General features: G+C 34.9%; 1 protein-coding gene across 1 annotated transcript in view; it reads right to left on the bottom strand.

Annotated features, from left to right (window-relative positions):
* Positions 1-2,347: 2,347 nt before the first annotated feature.
* The window catches only part of LOC149800547 (zinc finger CCHC domain-containing protein 9-like), a 28,457-nt gene continuing 15,585 nt past the window's right edge, over positions 2,348-15,219 (bottom strand). The window contains exons 4-6 of the mRNA XM_089954483.1: positions 11,850-11,942; positions 8,898-8,969; positions 2,348-5,301 (exon numbers count right to left, since the gene is read on the bottom strand). Of these exons, the coding sequence (XP_089810609.1) occupies positions 5,180-5,301; positions 8,898-8,969; positions 11,850-11,942 (287 nt within the window). The 3' untranslated portion in view covers positions 2,348-5,179. The remainder of the gene's footprint in view (positions 5,302-8,897; positions 8,970-11,849; positions 11,943-15,219) is intronic.

Genomic DNA, 15,219 nt, shown 5'->3' with positions numbered 1-15,219 from the left:
TGTGAAAATGTTTTGTATAGTGTTATCAAAATTGGAAAAGACCTTAAATTGCTTTGTGAGTGAATTTCTATTTGTTATTTATCTGTTGTTCTTGTTGTTGTATTTTATAACAACTCCATCAGCCACCATAGAAGACATTAAGGGTTTCTTTTTTAAAGTAGTTCCTAACGCATGGACACCATGACTGAGAAGACCAGAGATAACCAGACTGAGTGTGTGTGTGTGTGTGATTTGGAATTTTAACATCGCTTTAACAATTTTTCAGTCATATCCAGACTGAGATAGGAAATGTAAGGTGACAAAATAGGTAGATTTCTCTGTTGCATGGGTAAGAAAATACATGGTTTGTTGTGTGCAAACATTTGCCAAGTAGGAGTAAAGGGTTTAAAGTCTTCATGATTTAGCACACACACACAGACACACACACACATATATATTTAGCTAGCGAGATAGCAAACCATGCTTTCTTACACAAGCAATTACAAAGTACAATGGAGTCTTTCACACACAAAATACTTGTACTCAAAAAGCAAAAACATTTGACCAACATTACAAATCCGCTAAAGCAAACCAGCCTGATCATAAATGTCAAGAGCATGAAATGTTGCCCTTTACATCCATCCTGAATCTGATTTCATATTGGTCTTTAGCTTTCTTCATTCACTTCTGATAATTTTATATGGAACCTTACTTTGCAGATTTATCTTGGTGAATACAATGATGTGCTAGGAAAACCAATTTTTCCTAGTAAAATCTGTTTCTTTGAAAATACTTACCCAATCTACCACTACCTCACAAATTCAGCCCTCCCAGATACCACTTTTAGCTAAAGGGAGCTATACCAAATGATGGTTACCTGAAAAAAGTTATAGAAGCCAATTTCAGTTACAATGCTTACCTGTAGGTAAGGTCAAGGATGACCTGTACAAGTACTATCATTGAAACACTGTGTTCCAAGGCTAAAAATGCAGTTCTTCAGAGCATAAAGACTTGCACACATGCAAATAATGAAGCCCAAACCTAACTTGTGAAGTTGCGTAAGCTACACGTGCAAGTGACTAAGTGCTTGATAACTATGATTTAAAGTTTTTGCATATAAACAGGACTCGAGGGTCGTCTATAGAATCAAACATGTGCAGGAGGGGATCGAATAAACCATGTTTAGAGCAATGAACTGTCCAGTAAGAACGGAAGAAATACAGAAATGTACCAAGTGTCTACATTACACACAAAAAACCTTCATATAAAAGGGAACTGAGGCACCATTATAGAAACTTACATTGTATGTGTGACAAAATCCATTATGAGGTAATACTTGTAGGGAAAAAAGCCCATTAAAGTTCGCACCCCCGTGCTATGAAAGCCTTGGATAGTTATCCGTTTGTAAAGGAATAATACATATAAAGGAGTTATATGAGCGAGTGACTTGGAAGTATAAATAAGTATGGCACAAACTGACTGAAGTCGTTTAGGATCCCAGTGCAGGAACCTAGATGTGTGATGGTGACTTGTAAAGGCAGAGCTTTGTGATAGAAAGAGACAAAAAGAAATATAGATGAAGCATACTTTCCTTAAAGTGAAAAACTCTTCCAGCTTGTAGTGGACAGGTGTCTCTTGTTCGTAGCTTCTGGCTTTTGCGAGGTCTCTTGTGACGAGAGCATGCTTTTTGTTATAAGTAGAAGTAATAAGTGGGATATTCTTACACTGTACCGCCAAGTTTTCTACGTATGGGGAGATCAACAAACAACTTTTAGTTCCATTTAGCTAAAAGTAGTATCTCAGAGGGCTGGATTTGCGAGGTAGTGCTAGTTCTCCTAAGGTATTATGATTGGGTAACATATTCGAAGAAATGAGATCACTGTGACCAATATTCAGTGAACTGTATCTTCAACTAATGTTCATCCTTGGATGCAAAGGGCTGACAATTATTTTATTTTATGTTATCACCTCTGGGAGAATTTAGAACTAAACAGCTCAAGAATAATTCATGTAATTAAACAATTTAATTTCAATATGACTACATGGTGGCACTAAATGATATTGTGCATTTTCTTATCTCTTTCAAAAAGAGAGCATATAGCTTTCTTTGAAATCTCGGACTAGCTAATCAATTTTCTCCACTATCTTATGAATACTGACATAAACCAAGGCCTGCCAGCCAATGTACTCTAGTATGATGACTGTAGTAAACCAAATTAAATAATAATCAACACTTGACTTAATACAAGAGTTTACTAAGTGACTTACATCCCTATTTATGAAACGATAATCAACACTTGACTTCACAGATGAGTTTACTACATAATATAGAACTTCCCTATTTAGGAAATGATAATCAACACTTGACTTCATAGATGAGTTTAATACATAATACAGAACTTCCCTATTTAGGAAATGATAATCAACACTTGATTTCATAGACGAGTTTACTACCCGACAGAGAACATAATTATTTAGTAAATGATAATCAACACACAACTTCATAGATGAGTTTACCACATAATATAGAACTTACCTGTTTAGGAAATGATTATCAACACTTCACTTCTTAGATCACAGATGAGTTTACTAAGTGACATAGAATATCCTAATTTATGAAATGATGACAGGGTTCCCACACCTCCTTTAAAACTAGGAAAAACCCTGGAATTCATAAAAGATATTTCCCAGCCTGGAAAGTCTTTAATTTTGGCTGTGAACCTGAGACCAGTTTTAAATAAAGGGAAGAAAAAAACCCAGACCAGTTTCTGTTATAATAATTTGAGTCACATTCAACCCACAAATGTTTGTGATCTATGTGTGAGAACACGTTGGTAGAAATTATAATCCATTGAAAAAGTTTTTATAAACTTGCAGAAGTTTTCATTTTTTTGGCATCATGGTAAGATATATGCCTGGAGAGATTTGTCAGTTGTCATTGTCAAATGTATGGATCCATGATGATGACCCCAAAGTCTGGTTTTTGTGGGACAAAAGTATCACTTCTGTCTATAGCAAGCAGCACAAGAAGTCAACAGATATCCAAACAATGGGTAGAACTGTGCTTTCATCTCTTTGGAAATCAACAAAGCATGTGGAATATGTAAAGGAAAAAAATTTAGAACTCGTTATTTGACCATCTTTGGTATAAAAGGTAACAATCAAGATCTGAAATCCTTTTACTGTAAGACTAATGTTCTAATTGATTACTGTATGACTATTAAATAGCACACACCTCCTTGGAAGTCTGAACGTTTGGTGTTTAAATTTGAATACTTCCATTATCAGGTCAGCCATGGGGCTTGAACCTATGCTGTACCCATCACAACTCCTAGAAAATGTCATTAAAATGCCTTGAATTTCATCAACAAAATTTTGTGGGAACCCTGTGATCAACACTTGATATAATAGATTAGTTTTCTACATGACGTAGAACATCATTATTTAATATTACAATATATACTCACTTATAAGTCAAGCCCCCAACTCTAAGGCTGCAAAAAGGAAATTTCTCTATGACCCTCCTAAAAGTCAAGTTGTTTTTTGCAAGTCAAATCCATCTGCAAGGGGTGACATGTTGTCAGCGAGTCAGAGTTGCACTAGATAAAAATAAGCAAGTCAAACTGGATACATGGACAGACGGAGAGTATGTACAAATAAACTGACAACTTAAAATTTGTCCATCTTCTTTTAACAAAATCCATAATTTTCCATCTTGTAATGAAATTCATAGCACTTAACATTTTGAATCTATTTATATAATAATTCCAAGCATTAACTTATGTAATATACAGGCATAAAACTGACAATCCAGAATGATGTGATTCACAATATCTCATAATATATTAATTCCTAAATTTAGTATTTATAATAAAGAAGGTGATGTCCACATTTTTATGATTCAATGTATCCAAAAAATGTCGCTCTCTGATATCTAGTTCAAAGCCCAAGAATTCAATTTATCATCAGAGTTATCAAATAAATTTCTGAATTCCTCCACTGACATCTGGTTGTCATCAACACTGTCTGACCTGGACTGACTCGTAATCTGATTCAATGTCCAGTTCTGATTCTATGTGTTTACTGTCATCTGTCGGCGGTGGTCTTGTCTCAAATGAAAGAGTTCATCCTCCTCCATCCCATCCATTGCATTGGAAATACCACATTCCTTAAATGATTTCACCACCATCTCATTTGGAATTTCCTCCCATGCATTACACCCCCACTGAGATGCTTCACAATACCTGCCTTTGTAAATTCTTTGGGCCCATATCTGCCTTGGATGGCTTGTTTAGGCAAACATCCAATGGTTTTAGCACTGACATGGTTCCGCCAGGGATCACAGCATGGAATGTTCGATGTCACAACTTCTGTTTCACAAATTGCATCAATTGCACCTGAAACATACTGCTCTAGCACCCACTTGTTCAAACCAAACTCCCAATTTGCATAAGGGATTTGCATTACTAAATATTTTTAATAAAGTGGTGTACTATGCCAAAACAGTTTAGCAGCACTAAATTATTAAATACCAAGGACTAGGATTAAATCTTGATGAAAATGAATCCATTCATCTGTATATGTAGGTGAAAGACTTTATTTTTAAAAGGGCAACGGTGTAAATTGTATTTGCATAGATTTATATTTTCAATCAGTGATGTTCTATGACTCATTCACGCTATTTCAATGTTAAAAGTGATTTCACTCTTGAAACATGAAAGTCCATTGAATTACATCTTAGTAATTCATGTTAACAACTACCTTGTGTCTCATGCCAACGCCAAAGCAGTTTGGACCAATATCCAAATCTGAGAAACAATGGCTGTTAACCACAACAAGGAAGTTTAAAATTAATTACAATTTAAGGACAGAAGTCTTGAATAGCACAGAATGATATTTCTTGCATTGCTACCAATAACAATGCTGTATACTGAAAAGTTCTCTTGTACAAAAGCTACTTGAACTTTCACAAAGGTACATTTTTCCGTTTTATTTCTCTGGTTTGAATAACGATAATTTCACTATGACAATAAATTTTTCAAGTTTATTTACTGTGCCATAAAATACTGCCCTGGAACCATATAACAGCATCTGCATCATTGTCTATGTGTACAAAAACAGGTATTCTAAATAAGTTCAATATTTTGTATTTCTTCAAAACAAAGTCTGTCCTTCCAGTAGCCATATCCTTACACATACATCAGAACTTGACAATTTTTGGCCCTGTCTTTTTAGTTGTCTTTGGTTTTGAATCTAATAGCCCTGGTTCTTCATCCATACTCTTAATTTCTGATATCCTCTCTACTGTCATGTCCCCAATACCTGCAAGTTGAAAGGCAATTCCATTGAATTATTCAAGCATTAACGTATTTACCAAATCATGTACATACACAAAACTATAAACATGTTTTGTTGAGGTCAGTGGAAAGAACTTGCCTGATGTGGCACAGGGATACATCAAGAATGACAGGCAGAGAGACAGTCATAAGCAATATCAACTAAGTTCTTTCCTTCCAACTTTAAACAATATGTGAATGTGGTTTTGTATTTATTAATACCCTCTTCATGAGGTTTTCTAAATATCTTAAGTTTTACTGGGTGAATAAACTAAATAATAAACTGATTTATAGAAGTCTGATTTGAATCTTCTAAGAATATTGATGCAAGGACAATGGAGAAAACACCAAAATAATTATAGCTGTGAAATACAGAAATACAACTGAATATTTGTATTTCTTCTAATTATTCAAGGAAAGCATGCTGACTTAGACTGGATATTACATACGGAACCATTCCATTGGAAGTTAGGCATGCATTATTTGCAAGCAAATAAAATACCTCTAAGACCATGTAATAATATTGCTTAGATTTTAGATTCTGCCACTTGAGAAACATTCTGCACAACAAACATTTTTTTTTATTGCCTTAAAAAAATATAAATATTGTCTCCCATTTTTTATGATGGGCCAGGTAACACAATGCTGGTTGATCATTTATTACTGGCCGTAAACTCTCTACTCAGTTCCATTAATTCTCAATCCACAGAAGACTTGCATCAAGTTTTGATATTAATGGATACTTAAAAAGAACCAAACATACAAACCCAACATCAAAAGAATCACATGATTTTATTTTTTATATAGCATAAGGCCAAGTAATGGTATTGGCCCTTGCATCATGTGGTGTCTGTTGTTAATCCATTTATCAACAATTGCTTGTTAACATTTTGGAGTCTCCAGTTCTGATGAAGCATGGAATATAGGTTTATGTCATCAAAATCTCAAACATGTTCAACACAGAGTGAAATTCGTGCAATTAAATGAGGTCATCTGATGGGTTAAACTTCTTACCATTTGGAAGCTACATTTCTGATCAAACCTGGGATACATATTTGTATCATACAGATCTCATTCAAGTTCGAAGAAAAGTGAGATTCTGATGAGGTGATTTTGCGTCTGATTGGCTGTACCTGTTACCATTCTTGAAACCACATTTCTGATCAACTTTTAAATATACACTCATATCAGGTTTCCTGCAGACTGAACAAAAACAAATTCCATGACTTTTCCAAAACTTTTCCATGGCCATTTATCAAAACTTAAGGACCGCAATGCAATGATCATAATTGTGTTGTGTTGGAAACAATTTTTTTTTTTCAGTGCTCAGTGCTCCAAGAAATTCACAGTTATCAAGTTTTGAACTCTTCTGTCAAAAATTCCACATTTCCAAAACTTTGCAATGTTAAAGAAATTCCATGACTTATCAAGGCCCTTAAAATTTATTTTTTTAAATTTCAGAACTTTTCCATCATTCCAGGCCCCACAGGAACACTGTTGTAGCATTATGCTCTCAGACAAGCATGATAATAGGCAAGATGCATGCATATTAATAAGGTGATCCTGCATCTGACTGGATGAGTCTGTTACTCCTCTGGAAGCCATTTTTCTAACCTCATTTCATCAGAATTTAAATATGGGCTTGAATCATCAAGATCTTCGACAGATTCAATAATATGCAAGATACATGATGACAAATGAGGTCAAAGCAAGATACATGATGACAAATGAGGTCAAAGCAAGATACATGATGACAAATGAGGTCAAAGCAAGATACATGATGACAAATGAGGTCAAAGCAAGATACATGATGACAAATGAGGTCAAAGCAAGATACATGACGACATATGAGGTCAAAGCAAGATACATGATGACATATGAGGTCAAAGCAAGATACATGATGACAAATGAGGTCAAAGCAAGATACATGATGACAAATGAGGTCAAAGCAAGATACATGATGACAAATGAGGTCAAAGCAAGATACATGATGACATATGAGGTCAAAGCAAGATACATGATGACATATGAGGTCAAAGCAAGATACATGATGACAAATGAGGTCAAAGCAAGATACATGATGACAAATGAGGTCAAAGCAAGATACATGATGACAAATGAGGTCAAAGCAAGATACATGATGACAAATGAGGTCAAAGTAAGATACATGATGACAAATGAGGTCAAAGCAAGATACATGATGACAAATGAGGTCAAAGCAAGATACATGATGACAAATGAGGTCAAAGTAAGATACATGATGACATATGAGGTCATCTTGCCTCTGACTGGCACACTTTGTTATAACTACTGTAAAGGCTGTATTTTTTGTCCAGTTTTTGTCAAACATGAAATGTATGCTTTTATCAAGACTTTGGATGAGTTCAATAATGAGTGAGATTTGCACATACTGATGAGGTAATCTTACATGTGATTGGCTGAGATTGCTGTCACTCTAGAAGCCACATTTTCCATTCTGATTTTGATTAAGCTTGAAACATGGGCTTATATCATCAAGAATTTGGATTTGATAAGGAGTGAGATCCACAAATACTAATAATATAATCTTGCATTATTTGGCTGATCTTGTTACCACTCTGCAAACCATATTTGTTATCTAATTTTGAGAAAACTTGGAATATATGCTTATATCATCAAGCTTTTTGATAGTTTTGATAACGAACATGATCCATGCACATTAATGAGGTGATGCTGCATCTGACAGACTTAACTTATTCCCACTCATGAAACCACTTTGTATGGCCACAATCCCTTGGCACAAATGATAGGAAAGGGCATCAACTATGGAACCCTAGAGAACACACATTTTTTCTGTTAATTAGTGGAATTTCTTGCATCTTTTTGTATTAACCTAGATATACATATGTTTGAATGGCCAGAGGGGTTTTGATCAAGTAAGATTCTTATCTATTCAGTTTATCTTAACAATTAAATAAACAATCCATACTGCACAGAGTACATTTGTGTATGTTGCGAATGAATTAATTTGTGAGTTCACATGCATCAGTGCTTTTCAAATTTGCAGAATCACTGTGCACTCGAATGTTCTGGCATCATTTCTGAAACAGACATTTCATCATCAAGGTCTTGGCAATTAGGAGTGAAATATATACTCATTATTTCATGCAAATCTCTCTTCGGATTGGCTGAGCTTTTAGTCAATCTAGCATCTAATGAACATGATCTGAGGAGACTTATTAAATAGTCTCTGTTTGTTTGTTCGGATACAGGGAGAGGGAGTAATTCAAAAATATAGCCTGGAGTTTGGCTCATTTTAATGTTTTAGAGTGTTAGTAATTTTTGTCTTTTTCTTCCAGACTGCAGACTTTCCCACACTATTTCAATATAGAGAGATTGTCTACTAGAGTATGTTGGAAGTCCTGCAACTATTCTTGCTGCTTCGAGCTGTAGTTTTTCCAATTTTTTCTGAATCAGTCAAGGAGCATCTATCCCAGACTACACTGGCATATTCCATGATATGCCTGATATAAGTTATATACAGTTTTGATCAAATGTGCTTACTTAGTTTTCATTTTAGTTTAGATTATGTAGCGGACAAACCTTGCTGTTTCTGAAGTTCTGGACAATCTCTTTTGAGGTGGTCAACAGATGCACAAACTCTACAACAACCTCCTGAAAATAAATGAAACATTTCTTGTTATTACTGCATTTATCTGTTAAAGGAACACAGTAGGTAATTAGTAAAAAATTTACCAAACAACATTCATATGAACAAATTGCTTGTGCAGTGGTCAATGAGCTTGCAAGTTGGCTTATCAAAACAGGTTGATGCAAATATTTTTGTGCACAAATTCAATAACCAGCTTGAATATACTTTAGATTGAGAACAAAGAATATTAATTTGTACACCAACAATGAAATACACAACAAAAGATAAAGCTGAAACTTCAAAATCAAATTTTCATCTTCATTTAAATGACTATAAAAGAACCCACCCATCATAAATTATCAATGAAGGCCCGGTTTTTAGATTTCATTTTCTGGTTTGTAAAACCTCATTTGCTACCAGCGGCATCTCCACCATCCACACTAACTGCAATGCTGCTAAATAGGCATCACACAGAAATTTGTTTATAAAATCTAAATGGTATCACATTTTTAGTTAACCCAAATTCCTGTTTACATAAATATAACCCTACATCACATGACTGGCATGGTACAGAAGCAAATGTTCAGCTATAATATGATGATATCAAAGTTGAAGAAAAAGCTAATAATATAACAAAACAGTTTTAAGTACATGTATGCAATAAGGTATATTCATACATTCTACATCGATATATTCTACATTTATAGTTTATAAGAACACTCTGACAGGACCACTAATATCATTTGATACCAAAATGTCAGAAATAGTCACTAAACATGCTTTTTCAACCTTACTATATATATCAGCTCAGGTGAAGTGAAAAGTCCTTTACCTACCACCCACCCACCTCAATCAATTCCAACACCTTCATATTTTGTACCCCCCCCCCATTTGCTGTCATGCAAGTTTACAATAAGATATTTCTGCTGTAAATGGTTATAAGTCACTGTCTGACATTATTATAATTTTGCATGTATAATTTTCTTTTAATATCTCATCAGCATGTTTCAATGTTTGCAATTCACATCAGTCGCATTAATATTACTGTAATAAGGAAAAGCTAGAAATAAGCTTATGCTCAATCCTCTTTTTTTATCTGATGTACTTTCTACGACGACTTCAGCCAATAAATACTGTTTAAATTAAACTGGAGTCTAGTTGGTCCTAAATGAAAATGTTGGACGTCAAACATGGCCACCACAGCAGCCACCTTGAAAATCTTGTTACCAATATGTATGTAATGGAAAGTCACAATGATATGATGTTTTGACCAGAAGACTTCTTGGGATGTCTTGATGGTTCTAAATGAAAGTGCTGCTCATCTGTCCTCTAAAATGGCTGCCATGGTGGCCATTTTTTTAAAGATCTTGCTATTCCTCCTGGATGGATGGTCAAATTGATGTTTTCAGCATAAGATCTCTTATGCTGTCTAGTTGTTCCTAAAAGACAATGTTGCCAAACTGAAATCCAATATGTTCACCATGATGTCCATCTTGAAAAGTTTCTTGCCACTATTCCTCCTGAATGGACAGTCATATCAACATGGTATCTGCATCAAAAGGCTTAGAGAGTGTTCTGAACGAATTTCAAATCCTGAATGTACTTAAGTACCACTAGCCTTGAATAAGCTGATGTGCCAACAGTCTTGATGTAACACACTGATACAATCCAGAATGTCCTTGAATAAACTCACCATAATCCTGAATATTTGAGTCCAAAATGTCAATGAACACTTTGTAACTCCAATGAATAATTAAAATAATTTCCACTCAAATTACATCTTAACACAACTAAGAGTGATTCCAAAATGGCTGATATTAAAACAGGAATGAATAACGGTTTACTTGGTCGTCCTTATATACAGACTGTCACCCGACTTGTTACACAACAAAATGCCCTGGACCTAGGTGATTTCCAATGGGAACTTACATCAAATGCATAAACAAGGTCAGATCTGTTTACTTAAATTTTAGTAAACAACTTGATACTGATCAAGCAGACCATGGTTTTTCATGGGGGAAAAAGTTATCTATGTAATGTTGTTTACAAATAACCCTTACAATCTACAATCATGGACAAAATTAAACATGCAATACTGATATACATAAAAGGCAATAATTGTATAATATTGTAAGTTACAATTAAAAACTGGAAGTTAGTATAACTGTGGATTCTTTATGTGCTTTAATCTATAATTATGCCATACAAACTGAGTTTGGGTTCCATTGGTTTAGTTCAAATGCAGCCTGAGAATATAACCTTCAAATCAATGTCTTAAAGAAACTGATCCATCAAGTTAAATAAATCTGAACTGTTCTAATTTTTCCAGTAGTCATCATTAAGAAAGCTAATATGGTTTAATTTTAAGTATCTGCTTTTGAAAAAAGAACACTACTTTTCTTAACTAGTCTCTGAAAGAGTACCTTTAATAAAGGTATTAATTAATAAATAAAGGTAGTATACGTAAAATGAAAGAAGCATTTGAAACAAAATACAAAAAAGTGTCCTTTAGCATGATGTCAAAGTTTGAAACTGTACCTGGACAAATATGTGCTGCTGACCCAATTTTGCAGGTTGTCAGCTGAAGAGTTTCAAATAAATGACACAAGAGGACATCTTGTCTGTTACTCCTTACATCTCATAATATGTCAGAATATAATGGAGGGGGGGGGGCATGAATTGTCAAACATCCTGAAAGTGATTATTAAATGAAATTTTGTTCCAAATTACCTACTTTTGGCAGGAGTTTTTCTGCTCACTGATTTGCAACACAAACAAAGGGCTCATAACCCTACCACCAAGAATTCAACAGAGTGACTAATACTGAAAGCTTTGTGAGGTTTGATAGATGGAAACATGAGTAACTCATGTGGTGCTTGCAATATACAGATATGGAAACTTACCATTTGGATATATGCCTCTTGGGTTATCTGGACATTGCCTGGATATGTGTCCTGTCTCACCACAAATAAAACACTTGGCATATGGATAAACCCCTGAAAAATTTAAAACAAGTACCTATCATATAGCCACAAAGCTGCCATGCATCTGTTTGCAAGAGTGATCTACTTGTACAAGAAGTATACCCTAAACAGAAAATGATATGTCTGCCATGTGGATAAAAGTAGTGTTCTACGTCACTTACGGAAAACTCTCTTTCACTGGTCCGGTGATTAGTTATTAACAGGCATGTACTAGTTTAGCTTGTGTACCATGCCATTATTGCTACACACCAATGCCTAACATGATATGCTCCATCTTACCAATAAATGTCTTCATGGACTCAAATGCAAGCCATCCACATTTGTGTATGTTGTGACTGAGCTAATTTCTAAGTTCACACGCATCAGTGCTTTTCAAATTTGTAGAATCATTGTGCGCTTGCATGCTCTGGCATCATTTCTGAAACAGACCTTTCATCATCAAGGTCTTGGTAATTAGAAGTGAAATATATACTCATTATTTTATGAAACTTTGCTTCGAATTGGCTGAGCTTTTAGTCAATCTAGCAGCTAATGAACATAATCTGAGCAGACTTATTAAATAGTCTCTAAACGAGACTGGTCCAGGTACATGCCTCAGACCTCTTGCTAAAACATTTTTCTTCTTTTCGTCTCAGTAACCCATTGACCTACTGACCCCAAAATTGATAGATGCTTTTCTTGTCTTAAATGCAAGTCATCCAAAAGGTTTGGTTGCAGTTCGTGACATAGAACATAGTTTTGTGTCATCTGACCTTGATCTTTCACTTTTATCCCAATACCAGTAGGTGTTTTCCTCATCTCCAATGCAAGTCATCTATAAAATTTAATCAAGGCATGTTCTACAGAACTTAAAAGTAGTTTTTTGAAACTAGTTTTCTTCCTTCATTCAGTCCCTGTGTTCTTGACCATTGACTTTTTAAACCCCAAAATGTATAGATGTTTTCCCTGTTTCTAATGCTGGCCATGAACAAGTTTTGGTCAAAACAGGTGATAACCCAAGAAATCCTGTTAAATCCATTTTTGTTCTTAGTCACTGTGACCTTAAGAATTGACCTTTGTCCCCAAAACTAACATGTCTTCTTGTCCATGAGACCTTGATCTTTGACCTTTTGATCCTGAAATCAATAGGTTTCTTCCTTGCCCCAAATGCAAGCTACTTACGAACTTCGGTAACAGTACCAGCTGGAAAACTCAAGTATGTAGTGATGTTCACTCAAATTAAGAATGTCCAACTATATGTATGAGTAAACAGAATTTTAGACAACAAAAGTGAACAACTTGTACAGTAAAACCTGTTATGAGCGACCTCTGCTATGAGCAACCACCTGTTATTTCTGAGCACAACTGTAATGCATGGATCGATTTTATTATATAAGCGCTGTCATGAGCAACCACCTGCTGAATGTGATGTCTTGGCAATATGTGCATTTTGACACTGCTATGAACGACCACATCTCAAAAACCGGGTTAAACTCTGTCGACTTTTATTTAATCCTGTAACAATGACTGTTTATATCAATCTACAAAAAAGAAAAATTGCTTGGCTACTGATATCTGAAATTTTGTAGGTGTAATTATAATGTTTTTTATATTTTCTGTTGTAAACAAGACCAAAGTGCATGTAGATTATTCCAGCACTTACCCTGGTTGCTTAGTTACCGCTGATATGTAACAAGTAGGACCCAGTATCCAGCTCTATGAATGATTGTATTGCAAGAACAAACACCAATGTAATCATTTGCAACAATGACTGCTTGATTAGAAAAGATTGTTCCGATCATACACAAACATAAACAGAACAAAAAAAAAAAGGATTCTGGCTACCAACAACAGATCCTACTGTCTGTAAACCAGGCTAATGTACACGTCATATATTGCCATTGTAGTGCCAAAATTAAGGTAGTCGTTGTGTATATTGTTTGTCTTTAGAGTTAATCTGTATTGCCTGGGGGTGAATAATCTCTGTCTATTAAGCCAGCAAGAGAGAATCTTTTGCGGGACATGATTGATAGTGTTAAAACTTGTGATGTTTGTTGTTTTTTCCCCCGATGTTACAGTGATTTATCTCCATCACCAAACTGTTGTCTACTCAAGTTGGTGGAACCAGGTTACACACTCTGTTTATAGAGTTAATCCCTGTATGTCTTCTTTGAATTAAGTCACTGACTTTTGCTGCTGGTTCTGTTTCTGGATGAGATAACTGTTTCTTTTTATTTCATTAATTGTTAGATAAGTAATACACATGTATAGATTTTCATATTTTCCCAAAGCCCCGTCAAAACCACCTTTACAGTTGATATTACAGCTGAGAACTAATAATGTTAACACCTAGTACTTTAGAAAAAAATGAACAAACCTACAACTACAAAGAGACAAACTTTGAAACTGGAGATAATAATTGCTGTAACTGAAAGAAGTGAAAAAAATAACAGACCAATTGCAAAATATTGGTTTAAACTTTGGTACAACAAATTTAGGGTGTTATAAAGGAAAAGGAGAAACAATTTCATATACTAATACATGTACATGTGATCTTCAAATGTAAATGTGATTTCATGTTTAATAATCAAAGTATATCTTTATTGCTCTATAATTTTGTTTTCAGATGAATGCATACAAAATTTCAGCAACAACTATTAATAAAGAATAGAACATATGCACAGTGGTTGTGGTTATTTTTCCTTAAATTGTTCTGAAACTGGACACTGGAAACTGGTCTTTTTGTACAAACCTGCTAAGAGTGACCATCTGTCTTAAGAGACTGTTTTTTGTTGGCAGATGGCAGTCTCTCATAACTATCAAAACTAATGCTTAGTTTTACTTCAACAACAGAGTAAAGTTACCTTCACACTTAATTAGGGAACATTCTAACAGATGACATGAAAAAAAAATCACTTTCAGGTGTAAAACTTTGCCCCGAGATAACGGGGGCAATATTTGTTTTTCCTAGGTAACTCTTACATTATCACAGTTACCCTGGATGCACTCTACTGTCACTGAGTAAGTAAGCCATAACTGGTGTTGCAGTTTAAATATGTCCATAACTGAAGCAAAGGTCCCCTCATATCTGGTGTTGCAGTTTAAATATGTCCATAACTGGAGGAAAGGTCCACTCATAGCTGCTGTTGCAGTTTAAATATGTCCATAACTGGAGCAAAGGTCCACTCATATCTGGTGTTGCAGTTTAAATATGTCCATAACTGGAGGAAAGGTCCACTCATAGCTGGTGTTGCAGTTTAAATATGTCCATAACTGAAACCGCTCCGGTGGCCTAGTGATTAGAGCGTCC

This window comes from Sinohyriopsis cumingii, chromosome 4, assembly GCF_028554795.1.
Source record: "Sinohyriopsis cumingii isolate HCF-2022 chromosome 4, ASM2855479v2, whole genome shotgun sequence".
Classification (NCBI taxonomy): domain Eukaryota; kingdom Metazoa; phylum Mollusca; class Bivalvia; order Unionida; family Unionidae; genus Sinohyriopsis; species Sinohyriopsis cumingii.
This window is presented reverse-complemented; position numbering and strand designations above follow the sequence as displayed.